This window comes from Poromitra crassiceps (genome assembly GCF_964638095.1).
Source record: "Poromitra crassiceps genome assembly, chromosome: 2".
Classification (NCBI taxonomy): Eukaryota; Metazoa; Chordata; class Actinopteri; order Beryciformes; family Melamphaidae; genus Poromitra; species Poromitra crassiceps.
Genome location: NC_139624.1, coordinates 60,500,946 through 60,524,944, shown reverse-complemented (window position 1 = coordinate 60,524,944; position 23,999 = coordinate 60,500,946). Strand labels below are relative to the sequence as shown.

At 44.6% G+C, this 23,999-nt stretch overlaps 1 protein-coding gene across 1 annotated transcript in view; it reads left to right on the top strand.

Annotated features, from left to right (window-relative positions):
* wnk1b (WNK lysine deficient protein kinase 1b) overlaps positions 1-23,999 on the top strand; it is a gene marked incomplete at its 5' end in the record, with an annotated part of 328,259 nt that overhangs the window by 288,438 nt on the left and 15,822 nt on the right. The window contains 14 exons of the mRNA XM_083662628.1: positions 1,296-2,328; positions 2,586-2,914; positions 3,005-3,066; positions 3,471-3,527; positions 4,318-4,401; positions 4,678-4,711; positions 4,955-5,025; positions 5,529-5,816; positions 6,362-6,630; positions 7,448-7,523; positions 8,216-8,345; positions 9,213-9,410; positions 10,753-10,845; positions 22,082-22,123. Coding sequence (XP_083518754.1) covers positions 1,296-2,328; positions 2,586-2,914; positions 3,005-3,066; positions 3,471-3,527; positions 4,318-4,401; positions 4,678-4,711; positions 4,955-5,025; positions 5,529-5,816; positions 6,362-6,630; positions 7,448-7,523; positions 8,216-8,345; positions 9,213-9,410; positions 10,753-10,845; positions 22,082-22,123 — 2,766 coding nt within the window. The remainder of the gene's footprint in view (positions 1-1,295; positions 2,329-2,585; positions 2,915-3,004; positions 3,067-3,470; positions 3,528-4,317; positions 4,402-4,677; positions 4,712-4,954; positions 5,026-5,528; positions 5,817-6,361; positions 6,631-7,447; positions 7,524-8,215; positions 8,346-9,212; positions 9,411-10,752; positions 10,846-22,081; positions 22,124-23,999) is intronic.

The following is a 23,999-nucleotide window of genomic DNA, read 5'->3' as shown; positions in this document are numbered from 1 at the left end:
TCTGTATGTAAAAGGAGTTTTGCTTTCTTTTGATCAATTATGTCAGAAATACCAAATACCTAAAAAGCATTTGTTTAAATATTTACAGTTAAGAAGCTTCATGGCATTGAGATGTGAACAGATAAAGTATATTCCACCCTTATCAACACTTGAAGGGATGACACACGCAAATTTAGAAGAGAAAGGCCATGTTTCTAGGTATTACAGCATGTTGGTTGAATATAGCACTGAATCATCACTAGATAAATTAAATGCTTGGAAAACAGACATACAAGAAGACATTGACAAGGAAGATTGGTGTGATGCTTGTTTAAAAGCGCAAAAGCAAACAATAAACACAAGGTTTAAATTACTTCAATATAAATGGTTAATTAGGGTGTACATAACTCCGGTCAAACTTGACCACATGTGTGCTAACATTCCTGATGTCTGTACTAAGTGTTTGGAAGAGAAAGGTACTTTACTTCATTGTCTATGGGAATGTTCAAAGATTCAAAACTTCTGGAAGAGTGTCATAAATTGTTTGTCAAAGATCTTTGATAGTGAAGTTCCTCTTAATGTCAAACTAAACTAAACTACTGGACTTCGGACTTCTTCAAGCCAGAAGAGCTATTGCACTTTGCTGGAAGAATATGGATGCGCCATCACTAAAAATGTGGAAACGGGAACTTTCAGAATGTATTGGCCTGGAAAGACTAACGTACATTGCTAAGGGCAAAGGGGAAGATTTTGCTCAGCTCTGGGAGCCATACATGCGTTTCATGAGAGATGGAGGCGGAGGTCTTGCCTGAAAGTTTGTGATCAAAGTGTGTGAGCAATGTGGAGCAAGTGTTTGATTTGTTGTTTTATCAGTATTTAGTTTGAATTGGTGCAGGTTGATTGTGTGTGTGTGTGTGTGTGTGTGTGTGTGTGTGTGTGTGTGTGTGTGTGTGTGTGTGTGCGTGTGCGTGTGCGTGTAAGTTGTAAGGCGTCTGGTCTTTAAAGTTGTATTGTCACTGTATGTTGTGTATAAGAAAAAATGACAATAAACATATTGGGGGGGAAAAAACATCACATTTGGAGTCCGACTGGTCCGAGTCGTATTGTGCATTTCTACGTACTATGTTTTAAGTGTCAGGCAGTCCTTGTATTGTCCTATGCGGCAGTGCTCACCCATCTAGATTTACCACTAAATTAAACAAATCTTTTTTAAGTATTTGTGGGTACTCTGTGGCTCAGGACTGTCTGACAACGACAGAGGATGGGCTTTGTGGATTCAAACAGTGTTTCTGTTTTTCCAGCTGCTCCAGTCTCAGCTCCATCTCAAACCCCAGTCCAGGGTTTGGGTTTATCCCAGTCTGCCGGAGCAATCAGCTTGCAGCAAGCCTTCTCACAGCTCAAACAGAGCCAGAATCAGTACGACCCGGGACCCAGCACCGCCCCAGCCTCCATCCACTCCACCCTGCCTTCTCTACAGCCTTTAGCTGCCTCTGTCCCTTCACAGTCCAGTGGAACCAATGGATCCACTCCTGCGGTGGATGCTACCGCTGGCCTTGTCTCTTCTAATCTAACCCAGGCACAGGAGCAAGCGTCGGATGCCTCCCTTCCCCTCCCTCCCTCCTCCACCTCTGCCTCTGTGCCCTCTCTCTGTCTCGCCCCTCCTGGGTCCACCTCCTCTCCTCCTCTTATGGTGAATCAGCCCGTCCTTCCGTCACAAGGACCCACACAACAAGGGGTTCAGGCTGCGTATCAACCCCAGGGACAGGCACAAGTCCAGGGGCAAGCACAAATCCAGCCCCAGGCTTTCACTCAGGCCCAGGGCCCCCTCCCACAGTCCCAAACAGCAGTTTCGGTTGTCAGCACTGCACCAGTATCTTCCACCTCGCCCCCGACCAGCATCTCCAGCGTCCCTGCAACCCCCATCACTTCCCCCTCTCCCACCCCCACGCTTCCCCGTATCACCTCCCCCTCTCCCACCCCCACGCTTCCTCCCATCACCTCCCCCTCTCCCACCACCATGCTTCCCCCCATCACCTCCACTCCTCATCCCTCCTCCTCCACCCCTCTGGTGAGTGAAGGAGCCTCCGTCTCTCCCTCCTCCTCTAGTCCTCCCTGTCTCTCCTCCGCTGGCATCCCCACTACTGCCCCCCTAGGCCAGCAGGTGGCTCCCTCTGCCTCCTCCCAGCCCCCTGCCTCCTCTTCCTCTCCCTCCTCTTCCTCCTCCTCTGTGGGGCTCCAGCCTGTGACCACCAGTGCTCCTGTGGTGCAGCCAACATTGGTCCACTCCCAGCCGCAGACCGCAGCCCTGCCTGGGCAGACCCACACCCACTGTGGGGAATGTGATGCAAGGTGAGATGTGATGTCTTTCATTTACTCATAATGTGCCAGTCCAAAGGCAATTATCTATCTGTGTGTACTGGGCAGAAAACATACTGGCAATACATTGCCCACTAGGCCGACTAAGTACTAAAATTTAAGATGGTTAATTCAATATGCTGTATTTTCTCATCATTATATGTCAATTAAATTATTAGTATTCTAATGCCAGCAACAAATGTTAAATCCACAACCCATAATCACAACAATGTCAATAATAATAATATCAGGTGTGAGGCATCCACTGAGTCCCAGGGCAAAGCAGATGACATCCACACCCTGGATAAGAAGCTGCGTTCCCTCTTCATGGATGTCGGTGGAGTGGTGCCCTCTGCCCAGGGAGACCTCTCAGCTGCTGACCCGGCCTCAGGAACCCCCGTGGCGGGTACCTCGCCCCCAATTGGCCCCGCCTCTACCTCCACGACTCCCGTCGCCACGCCCTGCTCCAGCCAAGCGGCCAGCTCTCCTCTGCCCCCCTCCACCCTAGCGTTGGGGTCACTGGGGTCAGTTGCCCCGATCCAGGGCACTGGAACACCTAGCGCCACCCCTGTTCAGACCGGTATGTGGAGGAGTGGGTGGGTGGGTGGGTGGCTATTTTTCTAACAATGTTTTCGACAGTTATAAAACTTTATCATTTTAATTTCCACAGTCATCCCTGCCTCATCCTATGGCCAGACCACTCCATCCAAAACCCCCCTATCCAGACAACTGGTGAGTGACGCAGTTTGGCAGATAGCAATATTATATTTATAGATCTAGTACTACCACAAGTAGTAGTAGTTTCAATCTATTGTCACAGAGCAGACCAGTGATATTGACATTAAAATGATCAAAGACTTGATTTGATAAATGGTCATCCACAGTATTAGTAGAGGCTGATGGAGGTTAAGAAGCCACAGATAATTTGTTTATCACTTATTTAATAGGTGTTCCAAACCATTTCTACTAACTTTCTTCACATCAACCCATCTGGCATGGACATTTCTAACATTTTCCTAAATGAACACCATGCTTTGCTCTCTGTCTATCTCTCACTATCACTTCCTCTACCTCTCCTTCTTTCTTTCTCCTCTCTCTCTCTCTCTCTCTCTCTCTCTCTGGGTCTCTGGGTTTAGGCCAGTTCTCCTTCTTCAGAGCTCCTGCCATCCTTCCCTGGGCCCTGTCTAATACAGGTGTTTTTTTCTTCTCTCTTTTTAACAGTTCTCAGTTTTTCTATTGCATGAGTACAGCACTGTAGTCATATCCAGCCTACTTTTCTATGGTTATGGTACACAGTATCAATACCATTGTGTACCTGCATACATGGTACCTGCAGTAGCAGGCTTCTAACATACCTATACCAAACTGAGTTGCATGTAAAATGAATAAAAAGTGCACTAGTGTGCTAGTATGGGTTTTGGATGGTACACTTCTGCCCCGGGCAAAGATATTTGTTTTCCTCTCGCTATCTGACTCACTCTGTGTCAAAGCTCATAGAGCATACTACATTATACTAATAATGTGTACTGTTGCATAGCTTTCATTGCTATGCTAAACTTCGAAAGACCATAACTGCTGCAACTCCGGTCCAATTTTGATCAAAGTTGGATAGTTGATGCATCTTGTCATTGAGGGTGTCTGCTTCATGTTTACTTGTTTGATCGTGTTAGTTTGCATCAGGCAATAACAGTACAGACCTGACTCCAAATGAGTGCCAAGTTCAAACCATATGAATGTGTTTCTGTGTTAGCAAACATTGATGTATGTGGAAACCGACCTTTGTATGTCAACAGCAAGGCATGTGTCTGTGGGCGCTCTGTACTTGTGTTTCTGCTCAAACACACTGGCAAGTCTGTGTGTGTGTGTGTGTGTGTGTGTGTGTGTGTGTGTGTGTGTGTGTGTGTGTGTGTGTGTGTGTTTCTGTGTCTGTGTGTGTGAGCGCGTATGTATATATAATGTCTAACACGCTTTGTCTGCCTCCAGTCCCAGCAGCCTCTAGAGGACCTGGATGCCCAGCTGAGGAGAGCGCTGAGCCCTGAAACTGTTCCTGTCAGCACACACACACAGGTAAACACACACATTACATACACGTACACACCAGACTAATACTGTGTGTGTGTGTGTGTGTGTGTGTGTGTGTGTGTGTGTGTGTGTGTGTGTGTGTGTGTGTGTGTGTGTGTGTGTGTGTGTGTGTGTGTGTTGGTGAGAGATGGCGAGCATATATGTATGCGTTTATGTCTGTGTTAGACTGTTACAGTGTAGCTCATATTGACATACTGTATACAGATTCATTGACAAAGTGACCGCCCTGCTGACCTATTTTTCTCTCCATTTTATCCCCAGGCCTCTCACACTGGCATGCCTTCAGGACAACCAAGTATGAATCAATCTATCTATCTATCTATCTATCTATCTATCTATCTATCTATCTATCTATCTATCTATCTACTCTATCTACTCTATCTACTGTATCTACTCTATCTAATGTATCTATCTATCTATCTATCTATCTATCTATCTACTCTATCTACTGTATCTATCTATCTAGTGTATCAATCTATCTATCTATCTATCTATCTACAGTATATGTCTGTCTAATGTAGCTGCTTCTGTCTTTCAGTTCCCTTCTCTCTCGAGGAGGAAACGGTGACCTCTCCTCCTCCAGGTGGAATCAAACTGGGTAGATTTCAGGTAACAATCAGCTTTTTCTTCACACTATAGTATAAAACATACACAAGTACCTGTGCGCTTTCACAGCCCTGAGTACAAGGGTGAGAGAATACATTTCTCACTGTGTCCCGGACTGGAAAAGTTTAATACGTTTTCATAGTCACTTTGTAATATTTACACTTCTCATCTGAATTTGCATTTGTTTGTAATGACAAACCTCCGTAGATTGTTTGTTTTCTGGATCATTTAAACCCAGAGTTCCCACTTGTCACAAAGTTTCTGGAATGTCATGGAAGTTTGAGAAGTGCATCTGATACCAGACAGGGAACATTAGAGAATTGTATTAAAAGGAAGGAATACAGTTTGGTCATGTATGCTGTCCGACAGTTATGGAAAGTCATGGAATTTACATCCGGGCCACATTCTGTTAAGAGTTCAATGGCAATAACCAAGTAAAATGTTTCTCTCTCTTTTGTTCCATTTTCTCCCTTCATCTGTCTCCCTCCACCCCTCCCTCTGATTAGGTCTCCTTGGCTGCTGATGAGCCTGCTATCCATCGCCCCGCCTGCACGGAGTCCTCCTCCACCTCCTCTTCATCCTCCTCATCCTCGTCCTCTTCCTCGTCCAGTCTGTCCAGCCCGGAGAACACGCTGCACAAGGCCTCCTCATCTCCTCTGAGAGGAGGGGGAGACAGAGGTGGAGACGTGGTGGATGGACCGCCCTGTCCTCTCCCCCAAAGAACTCTGGGGGGGTACCACCACGCCTCCCCTTGCCCCTCCCCCAAGCCCACCACTACCATCGGACGCTTTCAGGTATTTTCTGTTTCCGTTCCTGTAGCACTAACAGCCCGATAGGGGTTTCATTCCCATCTGACTACCCAAACTTAAAATACACCCATTGAATAGCTTATATCATGTATATCTGTAAAGATGCAGGGAGATCCAAAGTTTTCAATTTGTTCCAAATTCAGAGATTCACAATTTGGTAAAAAGTTTAAGTTTAAGGACAGTAAATATATGAAGACGTGATGACCTTGATGATATTTTGGCTCTGTGCTCTGTACAATTAATGTGAAACCAAATGAAAACATCTGAACCTGCGTTGATAGGCAGAGCTCACTGTTTCTGTTATTTATAATTAGAATGCAGTTATCTTCATTTTTTTCATCCATTTGTTAATATTATTCACCTTTTCATGTGTCCTTCCTTCTCTCCCTTCTCCCTCCCTTCCTGCCCCATGCCTCACTTCTTCTTCTTTGTCCCTTCCTCCACCTCCCCCCTTCTTTCCTTCCTCCCTTCCTGTGGCACTCATTCTATCCATCCATTAATTCATCCAATGATTTGTTATTTTATTCCAGGTCACCACCAACCCTGAGGCCAGAGTGGGGAGATTCTCAGTCAGCCGTGCCCAGGAGCAGAGCTCGGCGGCTGGGCAGAGCCCGCCACCCACTGCCCAGGCTGCTAACGGACCCAGTGGGCCCGAGCCCATCATGAATCCAGACTCCACTCATAAAGCCTCTCTACCGAGTCTCAACAACTCCTTCAACAACTCCTACGTCAGCAGTGACAACGACTCAGAGTTCGAGGACGAGGACTTCAAAAGGGAAGTCAACCGCCTCAGAGAAAAGTAAGTGCCCTTCCTTCTCCTCCTCTCTTCTACTCCTTCAGCAGGGAGATGAGGAAGTAATCCCCCCACCCAGCCTCAGGGTTGGTGTAAAATATCTGCTCCTCCATCTGCTTTCTCCTCCTGTTCTTCCTTCTTCTCTCCCATCCAGCCACCCGCCCCCACTCCCCCAGAGAAAAGTCGGTTTTTACAATTACAGTGTTTAAAAACTAGACATTCTTCTTCAAGTGAAGTTAGCTTGTTTCTGAAGTAGCAAACTCGGCTGCAGTATCTCTGCCTCTCCACCATGTTGATTCACACACTATTCAACACACGTGCCGTTGGCCTGTACAGGATCTGTACTTGTTCTTTTCTTCTCCCTCACTTCTCCTTTCATGAGGTTAACTGCCTTGGAGATTGTGTTCTGTTCTCCTTGCCTGGCTTTCTTCTCCCTCTTTTCTCTCTTCACTAAGGTTAAGCATCTATAGATCTGTTTCCTTTGTTTTCCCTCTCCTATCTCCTCCTCATTCTCTTTTTCAACTCCTTAAAGGAGGTCAACAGCGTCAGAGAAAAAGGTTCTGCTCTCATTTTCTGCTTCTTCCTCTTCTTTCTTCTCCTTCTTCACCTTTCCTGTTCTTCAAAAATAAGGTTACCCATCCACTTTGCTTCACTACTCCTCTTTCTACAGTACCTCTTCGCCTCTTGTTTTTCTCCTCTCCTTGAAGAGGGATGTTCAGGGTTTCTGAGAGAAGTAGGCTGTTCTCTCTCCTCTGCTTTTTCTCTTCTACTTTCTACTTTCTAGTTTCATCCCATCTTTCTCCTCTTTCTTTCCATCCACCAGGCACACGCGTGAGATCCAGGCCCTCCACTGCCGTCAGAAAGAGGAGATTGACTGTCTCTTCACCAGGCTGGGAAAGGTAACTGCAACAGCATGTGCCCGAGGTCAAGGAATGCCACATAGTAGCATCAAAGCGGATTGTTTTATTCAGTTTAAGAAGATGATTATACAATACAGTAGGTAGCAACATTTAGAATGTGCTCAAATCAGCATAATGGCACACCTATGACCCATAACAGTACCCGAATGAAAAAATGCCTCATCACTAAAATATTACTCCGCCATCCAGCGTTGATGATTACTAGACACTCTGGCATCATCATCAGTTGTGCGGTCAGATGGTGACACACAGTGCTACTAACTTTAAAAATAAGTAGTAGTAGGAGTAGTAGTAAACATTTCTTATATAGGATGTTTTTATTTTGAGAGCGAATTGCCCCACAACTTATGAATATATTTTGTTTATATCTTTTATTTTATTGGTAACTGTTGTATAATCACAATATTTCACTTGAGGGTTTGTGCTTTACTGTGATTATTGACACGACAGTGATGTCCTGACCTTAGCACTGTGACCTAAGCATCACCAAAGCAATTGCTTAATTATACTCTTCCTAAGAATACAATATTATATCATGACATTTACATTGTATCTTTAACGTCTTATTTGCACACTATATGTAATATGTGTATGTTTCACTTTTGATCAGAAATAATCAGTTCCTAGTTCAGTATCTGTACGGGAACCACTGAGCCTTTTTGTCTGTGCAGGTTCCTCCGGCTACAGTTGTCCCTCCAGTAGTGGCCTTGGCTGGCAGGAGGAGAAGACCCACCAAGAGCAAATCCTCCAAGTCCTCCAAAACCAGCTCCACACACAGCAGCAAGAGTCCAGTACAGCCAGGTACATTCACACCAACCCTAACCCTGTATATGGCTTTTCACACTACACTTAGCCGGGGTTACGTGAGTCTCTTAGCCTGGGGCTAGGACATGGGGCTGTTAGCCCCAGGTTAAGAAAGCTTTCACACTTGCACAATCCTGGCCCACTCGAAAGTGGGCTAACCCCGACTTCAGCCCAGGCTAGCTGGCCCTGCTCTTGAACAGGGTTTGCCCCGACTTTTCAGGGTTAACCTCGGCTTTCCGTCTAAACACGGGGCTAAAAGTTGCCCGTGTGAAACGGGGCCAGAGACTGTATCTGACAGCACTGGGAATGGCCCTGGGCTCTATTAACCCTGGGCGAGTAGAACTGCAGTGTGAATCACATAGCCCTGGCTTTAGGTTAACCCTGCTTAACAATTATGTGTGAAAAGGGGCTAAGTTAGCCCAGGGCTATCTTAGCGCTGTTCTCCCCCCATGGCTAACATAGCCCCGGGCTAAGAGCATGCCAGTGTGAAAAGCCCTTGTGTCTAAACAGCCATCTAGGTCACAGTACAAAATACTTACCATACCGTAATTATGTAGGAATCCTAAAATGAGTCCACTACAGTAAAATATCAAACATGTACCCTAACGTTAAACCATGTCTGTGTCGTGCTGTGTCGTGTTCATCTGCTTGGTTATACATGCATGTGGGTTTACTCTCGAGCAGGCTTGGAGCTTGAAGATTTCTGACGGCTTTCCCTGTCTGTCTTCTCTGTGTGTGGGTATGTGGGTCTGTGTTTGTGTTTGGGTGGTTGGGTGTGTCTATGTCTGTCCTCTGTGCCTGTCCTCTATGGGGCTTGTCTTTCCTGTCCTGTCCTCTCTTGCCTCTGCCTTGTGCCATCTCCAGGCAGCACTTTATCCGCCCAGAGCGTCCCCACCATCTACCCCGGCCAGCTGGCTCTGTTAACCCCAGGAGGGTTAGCCGATTCAGGCAGCAGCTCTCTGCTCCAGCCCCTGAAACCCTCTCCATCCAGTGACAATCTGTGTTCGGCCTACACCAGCGACGCGACGCTGTCTGTGCCCAGCTTGTGCGCTCCCACCCCAGGTAGGCTTGGCTCTGCGAGTCCCAGACTGTACTCTACCTCACTTCCCCCCCCCAAAAAACCCCCAGAAAGAACAGAGCCATTCATGAATGCAATGTCCAGCCAAAGTTCAACCTTGAGCTTAGACTGCTCATCTTCCATCTTTTCAAGCTCTGTACATCTATTTTTATAATCGATTAATCGTTAAGATTAATTTCTACGGAAAAATACTAAAATTATCTTTTTTATCTATTTTCTGGTTTCTTTAGTCTTCTATGACAGTAAACTGATTATCTTTGGGTCATAAGATGACATTTGAGGATGTCATCTTGGACTTTGGGGAAACAGTGATCGACATTTTTCACCATTTCGTGACATTCTATTGTCCAAACGACTAATCGATTAGTCGATAAAATAATAAACAGATTAATTGAGAATGAAAATAATCGTTAGTCGCAGATCGGGGTACTGAAGTATAATTCATTTTTCCTTTCTAATTGAGATATGGAAAATGGTCAATTTTGTATTTTTAACTTTGAATTTTACTTTTCAATGTTAATTTTGCATTTTTCCAATACAAAATGAATAATTATATAAATTGGAATGGCCAAAATAAAAAATGGGGTCAGACTGATTGTTTTTGTGTTTTTTGATTCTGTTTGAAAATTGATTTTCAGCTTCAATTTTCAATTTTTTTGATTGTTTTTCATTCTTCAATTTCGATTTTTGAACATTTCCCATGTTTCAATTAGAAAGGAAAAATGAATTATACTTTAGTACTTTGGTTGTCGCAGCCCTAATTACACTTTCCTCTGTACAACACACACATGCATTCTGACAAAGACAAATGCATACTTGGGGTTACCTTCATTCCCTCACAGCGACACACCCCTCCCATCTATTTCTATTTATCTCTGTCTCTCTCTGTCTCTCGGTGTCTCTCTCTCTCTCTCTCTGTCTGTCTCTTGTGTCCCTCTCTCTCTCTCTCTCTCTCTCTCTCTCTCTCTCTGTGTCTCTCTCTATGTTAAGCGGTGTGATGGCTAACTGACTGTTACATTCTTCCTGTGGATTCCTTTTACCTGTGTCTCTTTCCCTACCTCTCCATCACTCTTTCCCTCTTCTTATCTGTCACTCTGTCTCTCTCCTTGCTGTCATTCTCTCATTCCCTCTTCTCTCAAAATGTCTCTACGCCCTCTTCTTTCTCTCCCACTCTTGCTCCCTCCTTTTTTCTCCTTCCTCCTCTCTCCTTACTTCTGTTGCTCCTTCTCTCTCCCCCCTCTCTCTTTCTGTTTCTCTACCTCTTCACCCCTCTCTTTCTCCCCTGCCCCCTCCCTCTCTCTCTCCCTCCCTCCTCCCTCTCTTCAGGCTGTGTAAAGTTCAGCTGGGGTTCGGAGCGTTTGGCCTTCAAGCCTGGCGGCAGGAGGACGCGCTTTCTGAGTACGCCCTGCTTGGCTCTTTGTGTGTAACGCTTTATTTCTTTGCTCTTCTCTTTGACCTGTCTTCCTTACTTTTGTTGTAATTTTGTTCTTCCTGTATCAAGTCGCAGTATCATCTTGTTTTCCTGTGGGTCTTTTTCTTTGGTGGGGAAAGATCCTCTGCCTCTGATGTCACCCGTGCCCTATTTGTAGGAATAGCTTAATTCATCCAGGGAGAATTCTCTGAGCATATTCTTACACTTACACCCTTTCACAGCTGGGAGCTGTGCAGTACAACTGCAGTATTCTCATGGTGGACAATGTGCAGCTCCACTGCAACAGTTGGTGGTGAAGTATCTTGCTGTAGAGTGTAGACAGTAGTTGCTGAAGATTGGAGCATTACTAGTTCACTTTACCGCCAATATTTCCCAAAGTCAGTCCAGCGATTTGAATCAGCAAAATCTACTCACATCCACTTGAAATCTAATTTATTGAAAGAAAAAATATCCATTGAAGCCAAAGTGTTGTCAATATCCTAATCATGATAAAAGTTTTTTATTTTATCCACCGGCCATATAGGCCATTTTACCAACCAAAGAAGACTTCTAGAACAGATCAAGGCCTATTGTTGGTTACCAGCCACAGATGTATCAGTATTCAGCTGCTGATTGCTGTTAATGTTAGTTGGTATTAGTTAAAGTGATAATATGGAAGATTTTCATGTAAATAAATGTCTGTAAAGTCACTATAAGTGAGTTAACACAATGGTGATTGAGCCTATGGCCCATTGATGAAAGCCCTTGCATCTCTCTATTGCAACATTTATGAACTTGTATCTGTGGCGACACTTTCCCCGCCCCCAAACTAAAAAAACAGAAAGATATCACAAGCGGCACACAGTTCTTGACGTGTTTCACAAAACGGCGCAAGGCAAACGACCCAATCTGGCAACACTGTCAACATCCTACCAGAGTAATATAGAAGAGAGTGGGCCAACAGAAGTCCAAAATGCGTGACTCACGTAGAAGGGCTCTCATTCTACGTAATAATGCATAACATCTTACCCTTTCAAAAGTACATCACAAATTGTCCATTCGGCACAACCCGACAGCGCTGCTTAATCCAAAAACTGGTCCATTGGAGTGAATGAGATGTCGCAACTCTTCTATTATATAGCTCTGCTAACTACCGCAGACCAACTTCTTCTTCTTTTGAGATGTGTGCGAAGTTGGCGTCCAAGCATTGCATTACCGCCCCCACTGGCCTACTTGAATGTATTAAGAAGAAGAAGAAAAAACCCTTCACGTCACATATGCGCCACTGTGTGGATCTCATCTGCAATTACTGCTCATGGCCATAGGTGTTGTCAGAGACAAGAAAACTGAAATCTTCCGTATTATCACTTTAACCTTCCATACATCTTCATTTGGAGATGATGGCCGATTTTAAGGACAGAAGACAAAAGGTAAAATGAGAGATATGAGTTAGTTTACTACAGGACACAGACAATATACACTGCTCAGTGACCTTTATGTGTTTCATTCAGATGCTAAGGTTAGGTACAGTATATAACCCCGGTTTTATGAATAATATGAGTTAGATAACTCACTTATGGAGAACAGACTCCTCTGTGACCCTACACAAACATTATATTTACATCTACACCAATATCCTCAAATTCAGTCGGAGAAAATGAAATTTTTCACTTCACGCCGCTAGGGGCGCTAGTACCGTCCTTTATATATGGAGCGGCGGGCCGCACTGACGCCATTCACAATGAGCCTTCTTCTCACCCACCCTAGCAAGAAGGGTTGTCTGGTGAGTTATCTCACTCATAGTATTCATAAAACTGGGGTAATATACATAACCTTAAGTTTTATTTCTAATAATCGTGAGATAACTCACTTCTGGGATATGCATGGAAGCTCGCGTATGCCAGACAGCTCTTAGCTCTGACCCAAAGCAAAGTTGCCAGGCTCCTTAACTGTGTCCCAAAACCGCTTGTTCCACACACAGGGCTGAGACGTCCAGTCTATAGAACCAAACAAAAGCCAGGGGTGAGGTCCAACTCACTGCCGCACAAATATCCTGAATAGGCACTCCGCTAAATAGCGCCCAGGATGAAGACATCCCACGAGTAGAGTGCACACGGAGCCCAAAATCTGCCAGTCATCGAGATAGGTCGCCAAGCGAATGCCTGAACGGGGCTATCGCTGCCTCCGTACACCAGACAAACACCCTCGGGCTTAGGCAGAGGCCAAATGGGAGTACGCAATATTGATAACATATCCCCCTGAAAGCAAATCTGAGAAAGTGTCTCTGAGGGGCGATTATTGGAATGTGGAAATACACATCCAGTAGGTTCACTCGTTCTGACGTACCAAACGCAGGAGTGACGCGTGCGTCAACATTCTGAATTGGAATTCCCAGAGAAATTTGTTTAGAGTCCGAAGATCCAGAATCGGGTAAAGTCCTGTGCCACCCCGTTTTGGCACTAGGAAATATCTGGAATGAAAACCTTTGTGACTCGGGGGAACGATGGATATGGCTCCCTTCTCCAGCAGAGAATTGATCTTTTCCTGGAGAATGAGAGCTGCTTCGCCCTGGGTATTTGTGTGAATAATACTGTACCAGAAAATTTGGTTCTCTACGGTTGTCAACCTGTAGCTTGCGCTATTTTACTGATGGATAAGAGAGGGAAGCACCTGTTTTGATAGGAGCACGCCATAATTCCCCATACGGTAGCACTCGTTAGCCATAACGTTAGCAATGAAGCGCAGCGTGTATATTAAACAGTCCTCCCACTCTGGTCTTCCGCTGGGGGGAGAAAGCTATTTCAGCGCGGCTTACCGTGTTAACCGGTATGACAGCTACCGATAGTCCTGGCTAAAGAGTGTGTCCAGTATAACAAGTCACTACACCCGCTGCAGACTTCCGTGAGCGCAGCCGGAGAGAACCCTAATCTGGTGTGGCTAACCGTGTTAAGCGGGAGGGCAACCAGTGATGGCCATGCCACGGAGTGCATCCAGCATAAACCAGTCAACAATTCAGTTACCCACTCCGTGAGCGCAGCTGGGAGAGACCGAACCAGATAAACCGCCCATCCTGACGCGCTGGGCAGCGAGGGGAAGGACGAAAAAAACGGAAAAAATTACGAGCCTGGGCATCCCAGGTGGCGGAAGCCGACAGAACCTCTGCATGGGAGTCATATTCCTCGTCTGGGTCAAGCGGACGGGTGAAGAGTGGATCTCCGTCTCTGATAGAGGTGGCTTGCCTCAGGCATATGCGAAGTACTGATAGCTTGAATCTGCTGCAGTGCTCACATGAGCCCAGACACTCCACAGCTTGGGCAGCGTGGAACCAACTAGAGGGGATGAGTGTCCGGGGCAGAAATCCCTCTCGCTAATCCACACTGGCAGGCAGGGGGCTCGGAGCATCCGGGGGGACACACTCTTTCCTGGCTAGTGCGGGAGCTAGCCATAGCTTTGGTGGAATCTGGCAAGATAACACAAAGTTGCTGGCGCTCGGTGGCTCGGGCAAAGTTGAAATCCAGCTAAATAGCCTATCACTGGACACCTATCCAACTCATGATCCAACCGTAGTGACTCGTACGGCAACCATTTTAGGGCATCCTCGTCCGTCAGAGTATAGGCTATCGTTCCTCAGTCTAAGCGTTGTCAGTTGTCATGTCTCCTATAGTAAACCATGTCGAGTGTGCTCTGAAACACCTTCAGTCCTCACACGAAAACGCTGTCATTCCTCCTGCCTCACTTATCACTCAAACTAGCTGTCAGGCATCACTCCTCACGTCTCACACAAAAACGTTGTCGATCCTCCTGCAGACTAGCTGTCAGTCATCACTCAATCTAGCTGTCAGGCATCACTCCTCACGTCTCACACAAAAACGTTGTCGATCCTCCTGCAGAGTAGCTGTCAGGCATCACTCAAACTAGCTGTCAGGCATCACTCCTCACGTCTCACACAAAAACGTTGTCGATCCTCCTGCAGACTAGCTGTCAGGCATCACTCAAACTGAAGCCCTTTTCCCACATGCGTACCGGAAAATTACCTGTAAGTCAATATCGGACATTTCCCTGAATTTCCCTTCACACCTTAGCGCGCGCATATGGGAATCTAGAGCCGTTTTCCCACATGCGTACCGGAAAATTACCTGTAAGTCAATATCGGACATTTCCCTTCACACTTCTCCTCTGGCATGTGGGAATCTATCAGCGAAATTGCCTGTATGTGGGGGGGGGGGCGGCACTGCAGAGCGGGTGGGGAGTGACGTGTCGGCAAAACTCCGAATGGTGAAATAAGTTTGCTTGTTTATCCGTTCACCTGCATCGCGTTGAAGCACTTTTTACAGACTGGCTTCATTTGATGTGTCCGGGCTTGCCTTGGCTGTCGGCAACGTAAGCAAAATACTTCCACTTTCGCTTCGTGCATTTGCTTAGTCCCTGTCGGGCTGTGACTTAAGGAGGAGTCGGACTGTGGCCAGAGAGCGAGCAGAGAGGAGAGGGGGAAATCAGCACAGCACACCCACACATGAAGCTGACATAGGCTACTGCTCTTATTATCACAAGATCATTTCGCCAGTTTGCTTTAATGTGCGCGAATGATTAGATTATGCCCGCTGGAACATTAAGCAACGTGTGTACACCTCGCCATTGAGAGTGTCGCGGAAAATGACTGCACCCGTTTCTCACTAGTATCCGCTAAAACGCATACCGCTCTTCTGACAGGCTGGAAAGTGGTGAAATCTCCGCGACGACGGGGTCGCGCTTATACCGGCACGGTGCCTTTCTCACATGCAGGCATTAGACCACATACCGGTCATTTTGCGGTACAAAGCGCATGTGGGAAAAGGGCTTAGTAGTCAAATAGCCAGTATGTTGGGGGACGGGGGGAGGGGGGAGGGGGGAGCTTATTTGGGGGGTCGGCAAAACTTCACTCAGTCCTCCGTACTTTGCAGCAGCCTGACACAGGACAGACAAAGCGAGAATGGCAGAGGCTTGCAAGGCAAGCTGCCCAACGCTTGTAGCCTATGTATGTAGAGAAAGCAAATGCATGAAGCGAAATGTGTGGAAGTAGTTTGCTTTGATCTGCGCGAATGATTAGATGATGCACTTTGAAGAAGTTGGGATCCGTGTCTGAGAGAAATAGTTGCTGGTTCGATGTTTATCCGTTCACCTGCGTCGCGTTGAAGCATTTTTTACAGACTGGCTTCATTTGATGTGTCCGGGTTGCCTTCGGAAATCAGCAAGCTGACATACTGCTCTTATTAGGCTATCACAAGATCATTTCGCCAGTTTGCTTTAATGTGCGCGAATGATTAGATTATGCCCGCTGGAACATTAAGCAACGTGTGTAGGCTACACTTCGCCCATGATTGAAGGACCGCTGTCGCGGAAAATGACTGGACCGTTTCCACTTGCGTCCCCTTAAGAGCATACCGCTCTTCTGACTGGATCGAAACTGGTGAAATGTCGGGGACGACGGGGTCGCGCTTATACCGGCACGGCGCCTTTCCCACATGCAGGCATTACACCACGTTCCGGTCATTTTGCGGTACAAAGCGCATGTGGGAAAAGGGCTTAGCTGTCAGGCATCACGTCTCACACAAAAACGTTGTCGATCCTCCTGCAGACTAGCTGTCAGGCATCACTCAAACTAGCTGTCAGGCATCACTCCTCACGTCTCACACAAAAACGTTGTCGATCCTCCTGCAGACTAGCTGTCAGGCATCACTCAAACTAGCTGTCAGTCATCACATGAAAACGCTGTCATTCGTTTTTTTGGTTGTTCTTCCGTGGGTGATGGGGAAACCGCAAGAATGCCTCTGTGAAATGAGCAACAATTTCTTACAACTTCACTTCCGGTTGAGTGATTTTGCCTTCAAAATAAAAGCGTGTTTTTATTTTATTTACAATAGATTAAACTAGTAATCCGTGAGACCCAACATAATTAACATCGTAACACTAAGAGGAACATCTAGTTTAATAATCAAACATTAAACTAGATGTTCCTCTTAGTGTTACTATGTTCAGTGTTTCCCACAGGATTTTGAGTATTTGTGGTGGGGGACCGCAGACCCCCTAAGGGGGTGCGGGGGCATGCCCCCCCGTGAGATTTTTTTAAACATTTTAAAGTAAAATGCATGAATTTGGTGTACTTTGAGAAAGCTTAAGAGCAAAATTAAAAGGCTAGATCTATGAAGAACATGTCATCATTACTGTGCTGTGGGTTTACAATGACAAACTAAATTTCTCCCTATAGGTCAGGGATACTCAACTTGCTTTGCCACTTTCGTGAAATGATAGAAGGCGAGGGGCCAGTTAATAAACAAACAATATACATTTTTCTGTAGCGGATTGTAGGTTTTTGGGGTGTCAGCCGGAGTTTAGGCTGACAGTGTTGTGCACACCGGATAGTTACTTAGGTTAAGTTAGTTAGGTTAAGTACATACATAAGTGCCTGGGTAGTGAGCAGATGGTGGTATTTGACAATTTAGCAGCTAAATCATAGATTATTGAAAGATATTCCATATTCCAGACTGAAATGCTATAACAGAAGTATTGGCCAGAATGACATGAACATTTATTGGACACTTATTCAGCGGATATCTTGCATGTTGCGTTCAGGTGCACTGTAAAAAAAAAAAAAAAAAAAAAAATTTTGGTCAACATCTTATTGTGGCGGCCCGCCACAAATTCCTTTATGTATGGGAAACACTGATGTTAATTCTGTGTGGGAGGAGAATTAACATAGTAACAAGGCCAGAGTAATTTTTTGCCAGCACTTTAGTGTAATACTGAATACATATAACACTTAAGTTAAGACATCATTAGATAGGATTTACTTCTGTCTTAATACTATTGACCATAGATCTGACTGTAGCAGTTGAAATCAGATGTTGATTGGCTGTTTTTCATTTTCATTTACTCACTTTTTATGTGGAATTCGTTATGCACGCAAGGCATCAGCAAAAAATAATATATTAAGCTAACAGCAGTATGCTATTACTGTGCTATTGACTATCACATTCTGATTGATTAATTCATACAGTAACTAGAATGATAAAAATCATCTACCTCACATCCCAGAGCTTACCGCAGTCATTATCACTTCCTTTCAAGCTCTCCGTCCTCACTTTCTCTTCCTGTCTTTCTCTCTGTATTTATCTCATACTTTCTCTCTACTGTCTTGTTTCTTTCCTTCGATAAAAATCTTCCTCAGCAAATGAGACAGCTGCTAACTTCACATCCAGTATCAACCTCATGGCCTCCAGGCTGCATTAAATACACATTTCTAATAATATAAATATAATGATAGAAAGGACAGTCTGGTGTGTCATGTGCATACTATCAATGCATGTGCACCATGGATGTTGTAGAATTCCGGTCATGTTATCATAGCAAGCTACAGTGCATGAGCTTCAGAAAGCTGAACATTTTGAATGCCATTACAACATAATCAGCTTTCTGGAAGCCATCTTTATTGCGCATTCCATTTGTATTGGGAACTAAGGATTTACAAGGTCAGTAACACCACTTGTGACGTCACCTGACCTCGGATTTGCGACCAACCCCGGTCTCGGGGGAGCGTCACCAGCCCCAACTTCAAAATCCAAGATGCAGTCTCCGCGCTTCAACAGTAGTGAAATGCTGTAGTAAATATACTGTTTATTAGCACTTCTGTCTTATTTGTGTCTCATTAAATCAGTTGTACACACAGTACTGTCTAACTTCTATCTGTGGACATGTTGCTTGCTACCGTGTTTGTATGCGCAAAATACCGCGCAATGCATCGTTACCAACTTTGTGAACAATGGCTAACCTGGCTAGAGCTAACCCCTGGCTGGTTTCCCGACTGTTTTACTGGAACGCAGTCAACCCGGGTTTAACGTCACTCAACTGGGATATTCCTAGTTCCCAATACAAATAGAAGGCAACATAAGTGTTCCAGCCAAATGGCAATTCAATAACATTACTTCCATGGCATGAAAGTCACCTTTTTTCATCAACCAGCCACAGTGGTGAGAGGATGCCGAATTTCACCAGTCAATTTAAGCCATGAGAGCAGTTAAGACTAGAAACAACTTTGTGAACACAAGTTGACTTCCTACCGTAGCGGCTGGTAGTATTGACACTTACAGTACCAACTGCAGCCAAAATATACATAGAGGTTTTGCTGTTGGCTGCATTTTATAGTTACATTTATATTGTAGGCTGGTTGTGCAATGTGCATAGTCTTTCTGATTTATAACTTATAGTGCCACAGTTTTACCACAAACTGCGACTTTCTCAACTTGCAGAGTTATCTTTTACATTGACAAACCTGACATGTGTGGCACAATTCAAACAGGATCAAAAAGGTAGCTTATCGCTGTGTTCACCACCATTCATATTTTTCCGGACGCTGGTGCCCAGAGAAATGCGGGAAGTGACGTTCACTTTGGCTCTCTATTTAGCTGATGCTGTTATCAAGTGAAAGAGTGAGTAGAATAAGCATCAGTTCCCAGATAACCGACACAATAAGCAAGAATTAGCAAGGAAGGAATGCAAGGGTGGAAGTCAATACCGCCCCCATCTGGCAGGGTCAGGTTAGGAAGTCACAGCACCCAGAAAATATTCCTGCGTCTCTCTCTAGACAGATCATGTAGGTTAGAGAAGTGCTAGGGACAGATTACAGACATTTTGTATGTGTCTGTTCATTTCAAGTCGTGGTTGCTTCCAATCCTAATCCTTGTCTCTTTGAGAAAATGCAGACTAACAAGGAAAGACAAGTACAGACCTGATGACTTGAGATTTCTGTCACAAAGTTGTTATTTTTAATTGGTTTTGAAATTGGTTTTATGTGTAATGATGCTGATGATTCAGTTCTGTTTAAATACCTTACTATGTGCATTGCCATTTCTGTGCTGTCATATTAAGATAATCATAATATGTAGTGTTAGCAAACTGTTTGGTCCTTGATGGATTGTTTATGAAAGCTTCTGAACCCTCTGCAGCTCAAATCCTTCCTACTCTCCCTTCCTTCCTTTCTTGCCTTCTTCCCTCACTCCCTATCCTCCACCCCCTCTCTCCCTCACATCCTCCCCCTGCCACAATAGCCAGGAGGGGAGAGAGGCAGACCTGGGTCTTAGGATGAACTTACACCAAGTGATTTTAAGTGAAATATTCACAACAAGATAAACAGACAGCTGAGGAAGTAAAGTGACACAATATTAACACTAAATCCATGATAGTGTAAAGATCTTCAGTTTAAAACACAATGTGTGAATGCTGTTTGAATTAGGGCTGGGTATTGGCAAGGACCTCACGAAACGATGCATATCACAATACATGGGTCACAATTGTATCATGATACATTGCGATACGATACATATTGTGATAATATTGCAATACTGTACATAATTTACAGAATCTTTTCAAATAAAGCTGAAAATACAACTTGGTGTGTACCACCTGGGTACATCACATTATATTGATAACTCTCAGAGGACAAATTGAGTCATAATAATAATTGATTGGATTTATATAGCGCCTTTCAAGACACTCAAAGCGCTTCACATATCAGGGGAGGGAGGGGGAGGGAACTCGGCTCATCCACCACCGATGTGTAGCACCCACCTGGGTGATGCACGGCAGCCAGTTTCGCCAGAACGCTCACCACACATCAGCTATCATGGTGGAGAGTTGAGGACTGAATGTGCCAATTAAGTAACAAGGGATGATTAGGCCGCCATGATTGAAGGAAGGCCTGTTTGGGAATTTAGCCAGGGCACCGGGGTTACACCCCTACTCTTGCGAAGAGTGCAGATGGGATCTTCAATGACCACAGAGTCAGGACCTCGGTTTAATGTCTCATCCGAAGGACGGTGCTCACTCACAGGACAGAGTCCCTGTCTCTGCCCTGGGGCATTGGGGAGATTATTCATCAGATAAGATTATTCATCAGACCATTTGGACCAGAGGGGAAGAGCACCTCCTACTGGTCCTCCAACACCACTTCTAGCACCAGTCTCCCATCCAAGGAGTATCCTAGGCCAGACCTGCTTAGCTTCCCAAGGAAAGCCAGTAATGTAATGCAGGAGCCACTGGTGCTGACGAGTGTCAATAGTCAAAACTATTTAATGCAAAATTTTCTTTCCAAATTATTAGAACGGTATTTGCACAGTTGCACACTGTTACTGAACACACTGAAATAAAAAAGTAAAGTGCAAAAGTATTCTTATTATGTCACTGAACACAGCTGTGCAAAAAATTGATACAGCGCTATATCACGATATTTTTCTGAAATATCGATACAGTATTTCAGAATTATCCCCCCCCCCCCCCTTGCTATATACTGCACCATGTATCAATTTTATTGCACAGCCCTAGTTTGAATCCTGTTTTGGACCCAGTTCTGGAGCAGTGAGCTGTAGAGAGGATTCAGAATCGCCTCAGAACCTAAAAACATCCTAAAGCCATGATACACGGGCAACATTTTGTGGCAGTGTACTGTAGAAGGGCATTTGAAAAAAAAAGTATAGTCTTCCAAATTCATTGTTGGCATTAAAGCAAAGTCCACTATGTTTTACTGTTAAACAGGGATTTTCTTAAGACTTTTGCTTACAACATACTTGTGTTTAGGATCGACTCATCTGTGGCCTTGAAGTATTGATGAATGATATTTTTCTTGAACGGATGATACACACTGTGGCATAAAACCCTTCAGTTTTTCCTCAGGCTTATGGTCCTTAAACGGTTATCCACATTGATTTGGATGTATTAATTCCCAGCCGGCACTGCTTAAGGTGATGTTGCCTGTCTGCTCTACCTCACAAAGTTGCCAACATATCATGGCCTTTTCAAAGAGAGCATCCATCCTCTTGTGTCTTCTTGTGACTGGACATCTTCGGGCAGCCTTTCTCACAGTGTAGTGTACACTTGATATATGAAAAGACACTGCAAAAAGCACCTTCCCAATTCTACATTTAATTTATACATTTCAAAGATGCACATTAATATGCAAGCATCTCTATTTGTAACTGTTTTGCCCACTCTTTTAATCAGTTTGCACTGTGTGACAGGTACTGACGTCAAACTTCAGGGTCCATTGTAGACCAATGGGGAAATGTTGATCTCAATTTGAGGATGTTGTTTGGGAAACCTTACATCAAGTTCTAATAGTCCTAATAGAATGCATTGTGTTTGATTGATGGGTGTTGTGGGCGGGGTTTAACTCTGACTCTCTCCCAATCCTCCAATCGTTGTCTTCCGGCCGCACAGGGAAGATGGTGAAAAAAGTCTGCCCCTGCAACCAGCTCTGTAGTAACTATCTCTCTTTTTGGCCTTTCCTCCCTCCCTCCATCCCCTCTTCCATCCCCCATGCTGCTTCCTGCTCTCTGGTCCCCGTTAGATTTGAGATTTGACTCCCTGCCAGATTCGCTCAATTCAGTTATTACAGAACCTGAAAATCCATAAGTATCCTACAGGAAAATTGTATCTACCAAGCAAAACCATTTTAATTGGTTGAAAATGCTTCGAAAACAGGTTTTCTTGGTTCCTGAAAGTTTTTATTGATACAGTACAAGCAATCTGCGCCCCCAGAGTCTATCTGATGACTAATATGACTCTGGGAGAGACGGCGAATATTTCAGGGTTTCCGTTGTATAGTGGTTGTATAGTGGTTGTATAGTGGTTGTATAGTGGTTGTATAGTGGTTGTATAGTGGTTGTCCGCATCAAGACTTCCACTTCCGTGCGCCGCGGTTATTGTTTACAGTCCAATTGACACGAGCATGGAGTTGGAGCTGATGATTGTAGGTCCAGACAACATTTCCACTAATAATAATAATAAATAGCTGCCTATAATGAGATGTCGTCGGACTGTAAACAATGAGGGAAGAGTCCGCTCTACAGCGGAAACCCAGAAATATCGGCTGTCTGTCCCAGAGTCATATTAATCGTCAGACTGATAGACTCTGGGTTCCCAGATTGCAGTACAAGAGACCTGCAGGATATTATAATAGAGCCAAATCCCTCATAGAAAACAAGTGACAAATGATGAAAAGTCAATCATTTTTGAGTTATTTTTTTAAATGACTGAATTGAAACTTCCGACATGCATGCAGGTGCAAGTGTGCACGCACGCACACACACACACACACACACACACACACACACACACACACACACACACACACACACACACACACACACACACGCAAGCAAGCACACACTCACAAACAAGCCCGAACACTCCGGAAGCTGCATCTGCCCCCTCCCTTTTCTCCTCTCCCTCGTCATGGCTACATTCCCCAGAGTTCCATGCTGCTGCAGACAGTCATGACTCAGTGCCTCCTCATTCTTACTTTCCTCCATTTTAGTTAGCATGACATGGCAGTTTTTGTCAAGCATATGCTTAGTTTAGAGTGGCTAATCTCTGCATATTTTGTTTTTCTCATGTAAAATCCATCTAATACATCATAGAAATAGCTCATATCCAAACAAATTATTTTCAGCTTGGCTTTGGGTTTGATTTGATCTCTAAAGGAAATGCATCAATTCCTTGCATTGTAATTATATTCTGTGTTTGTTTTTATTAATATTTAAATAACTAGAATGCAATTTTTTGTAGAGTAGCCTACTACTACAAATCTTATAAAATAATGTACTTTTACTGGCCTAAATGACATTATAAAACAGATTTTTTTTGAAAGACACAGAAGGGGAACCACTAGCTCTGAGGGTTGTTGTCAGTTTCTGCACCAACACAGTGAGTGCAGTATTTGAAAATCGTCCATACTTCACATCTCAGCATGTACTGAATTAGTTTCCTGTTGTCTTCATAGATGGTACTAACATGAAAAAGTACAGTAGTTGTTATTATGATTATGGAACTCACTCTGCTATATGTCAAACAGAGTGTATAGGCTACTTAAGCACAGGCAGGCGCCCAGATTAATGCAGTGAAATTACCTTGATTAGATGATGGCATGTTGCTGAGGCTTGTGGAATAGCAATCTACTGTACCTGCTGTAATGGAGCATGAGAGCCATCTGATGGTGAAAAAATGAACTGCAGCCCTAACATCAGCGGTACACAGGGCAACTCTGATCAACAGTGCTTTGCTCAGCATGTTGCCTGTCTAGCAAGAGATTACCACTGTGTCACCACCCTAAGGCACTGGCTGTTTGACAGACTGC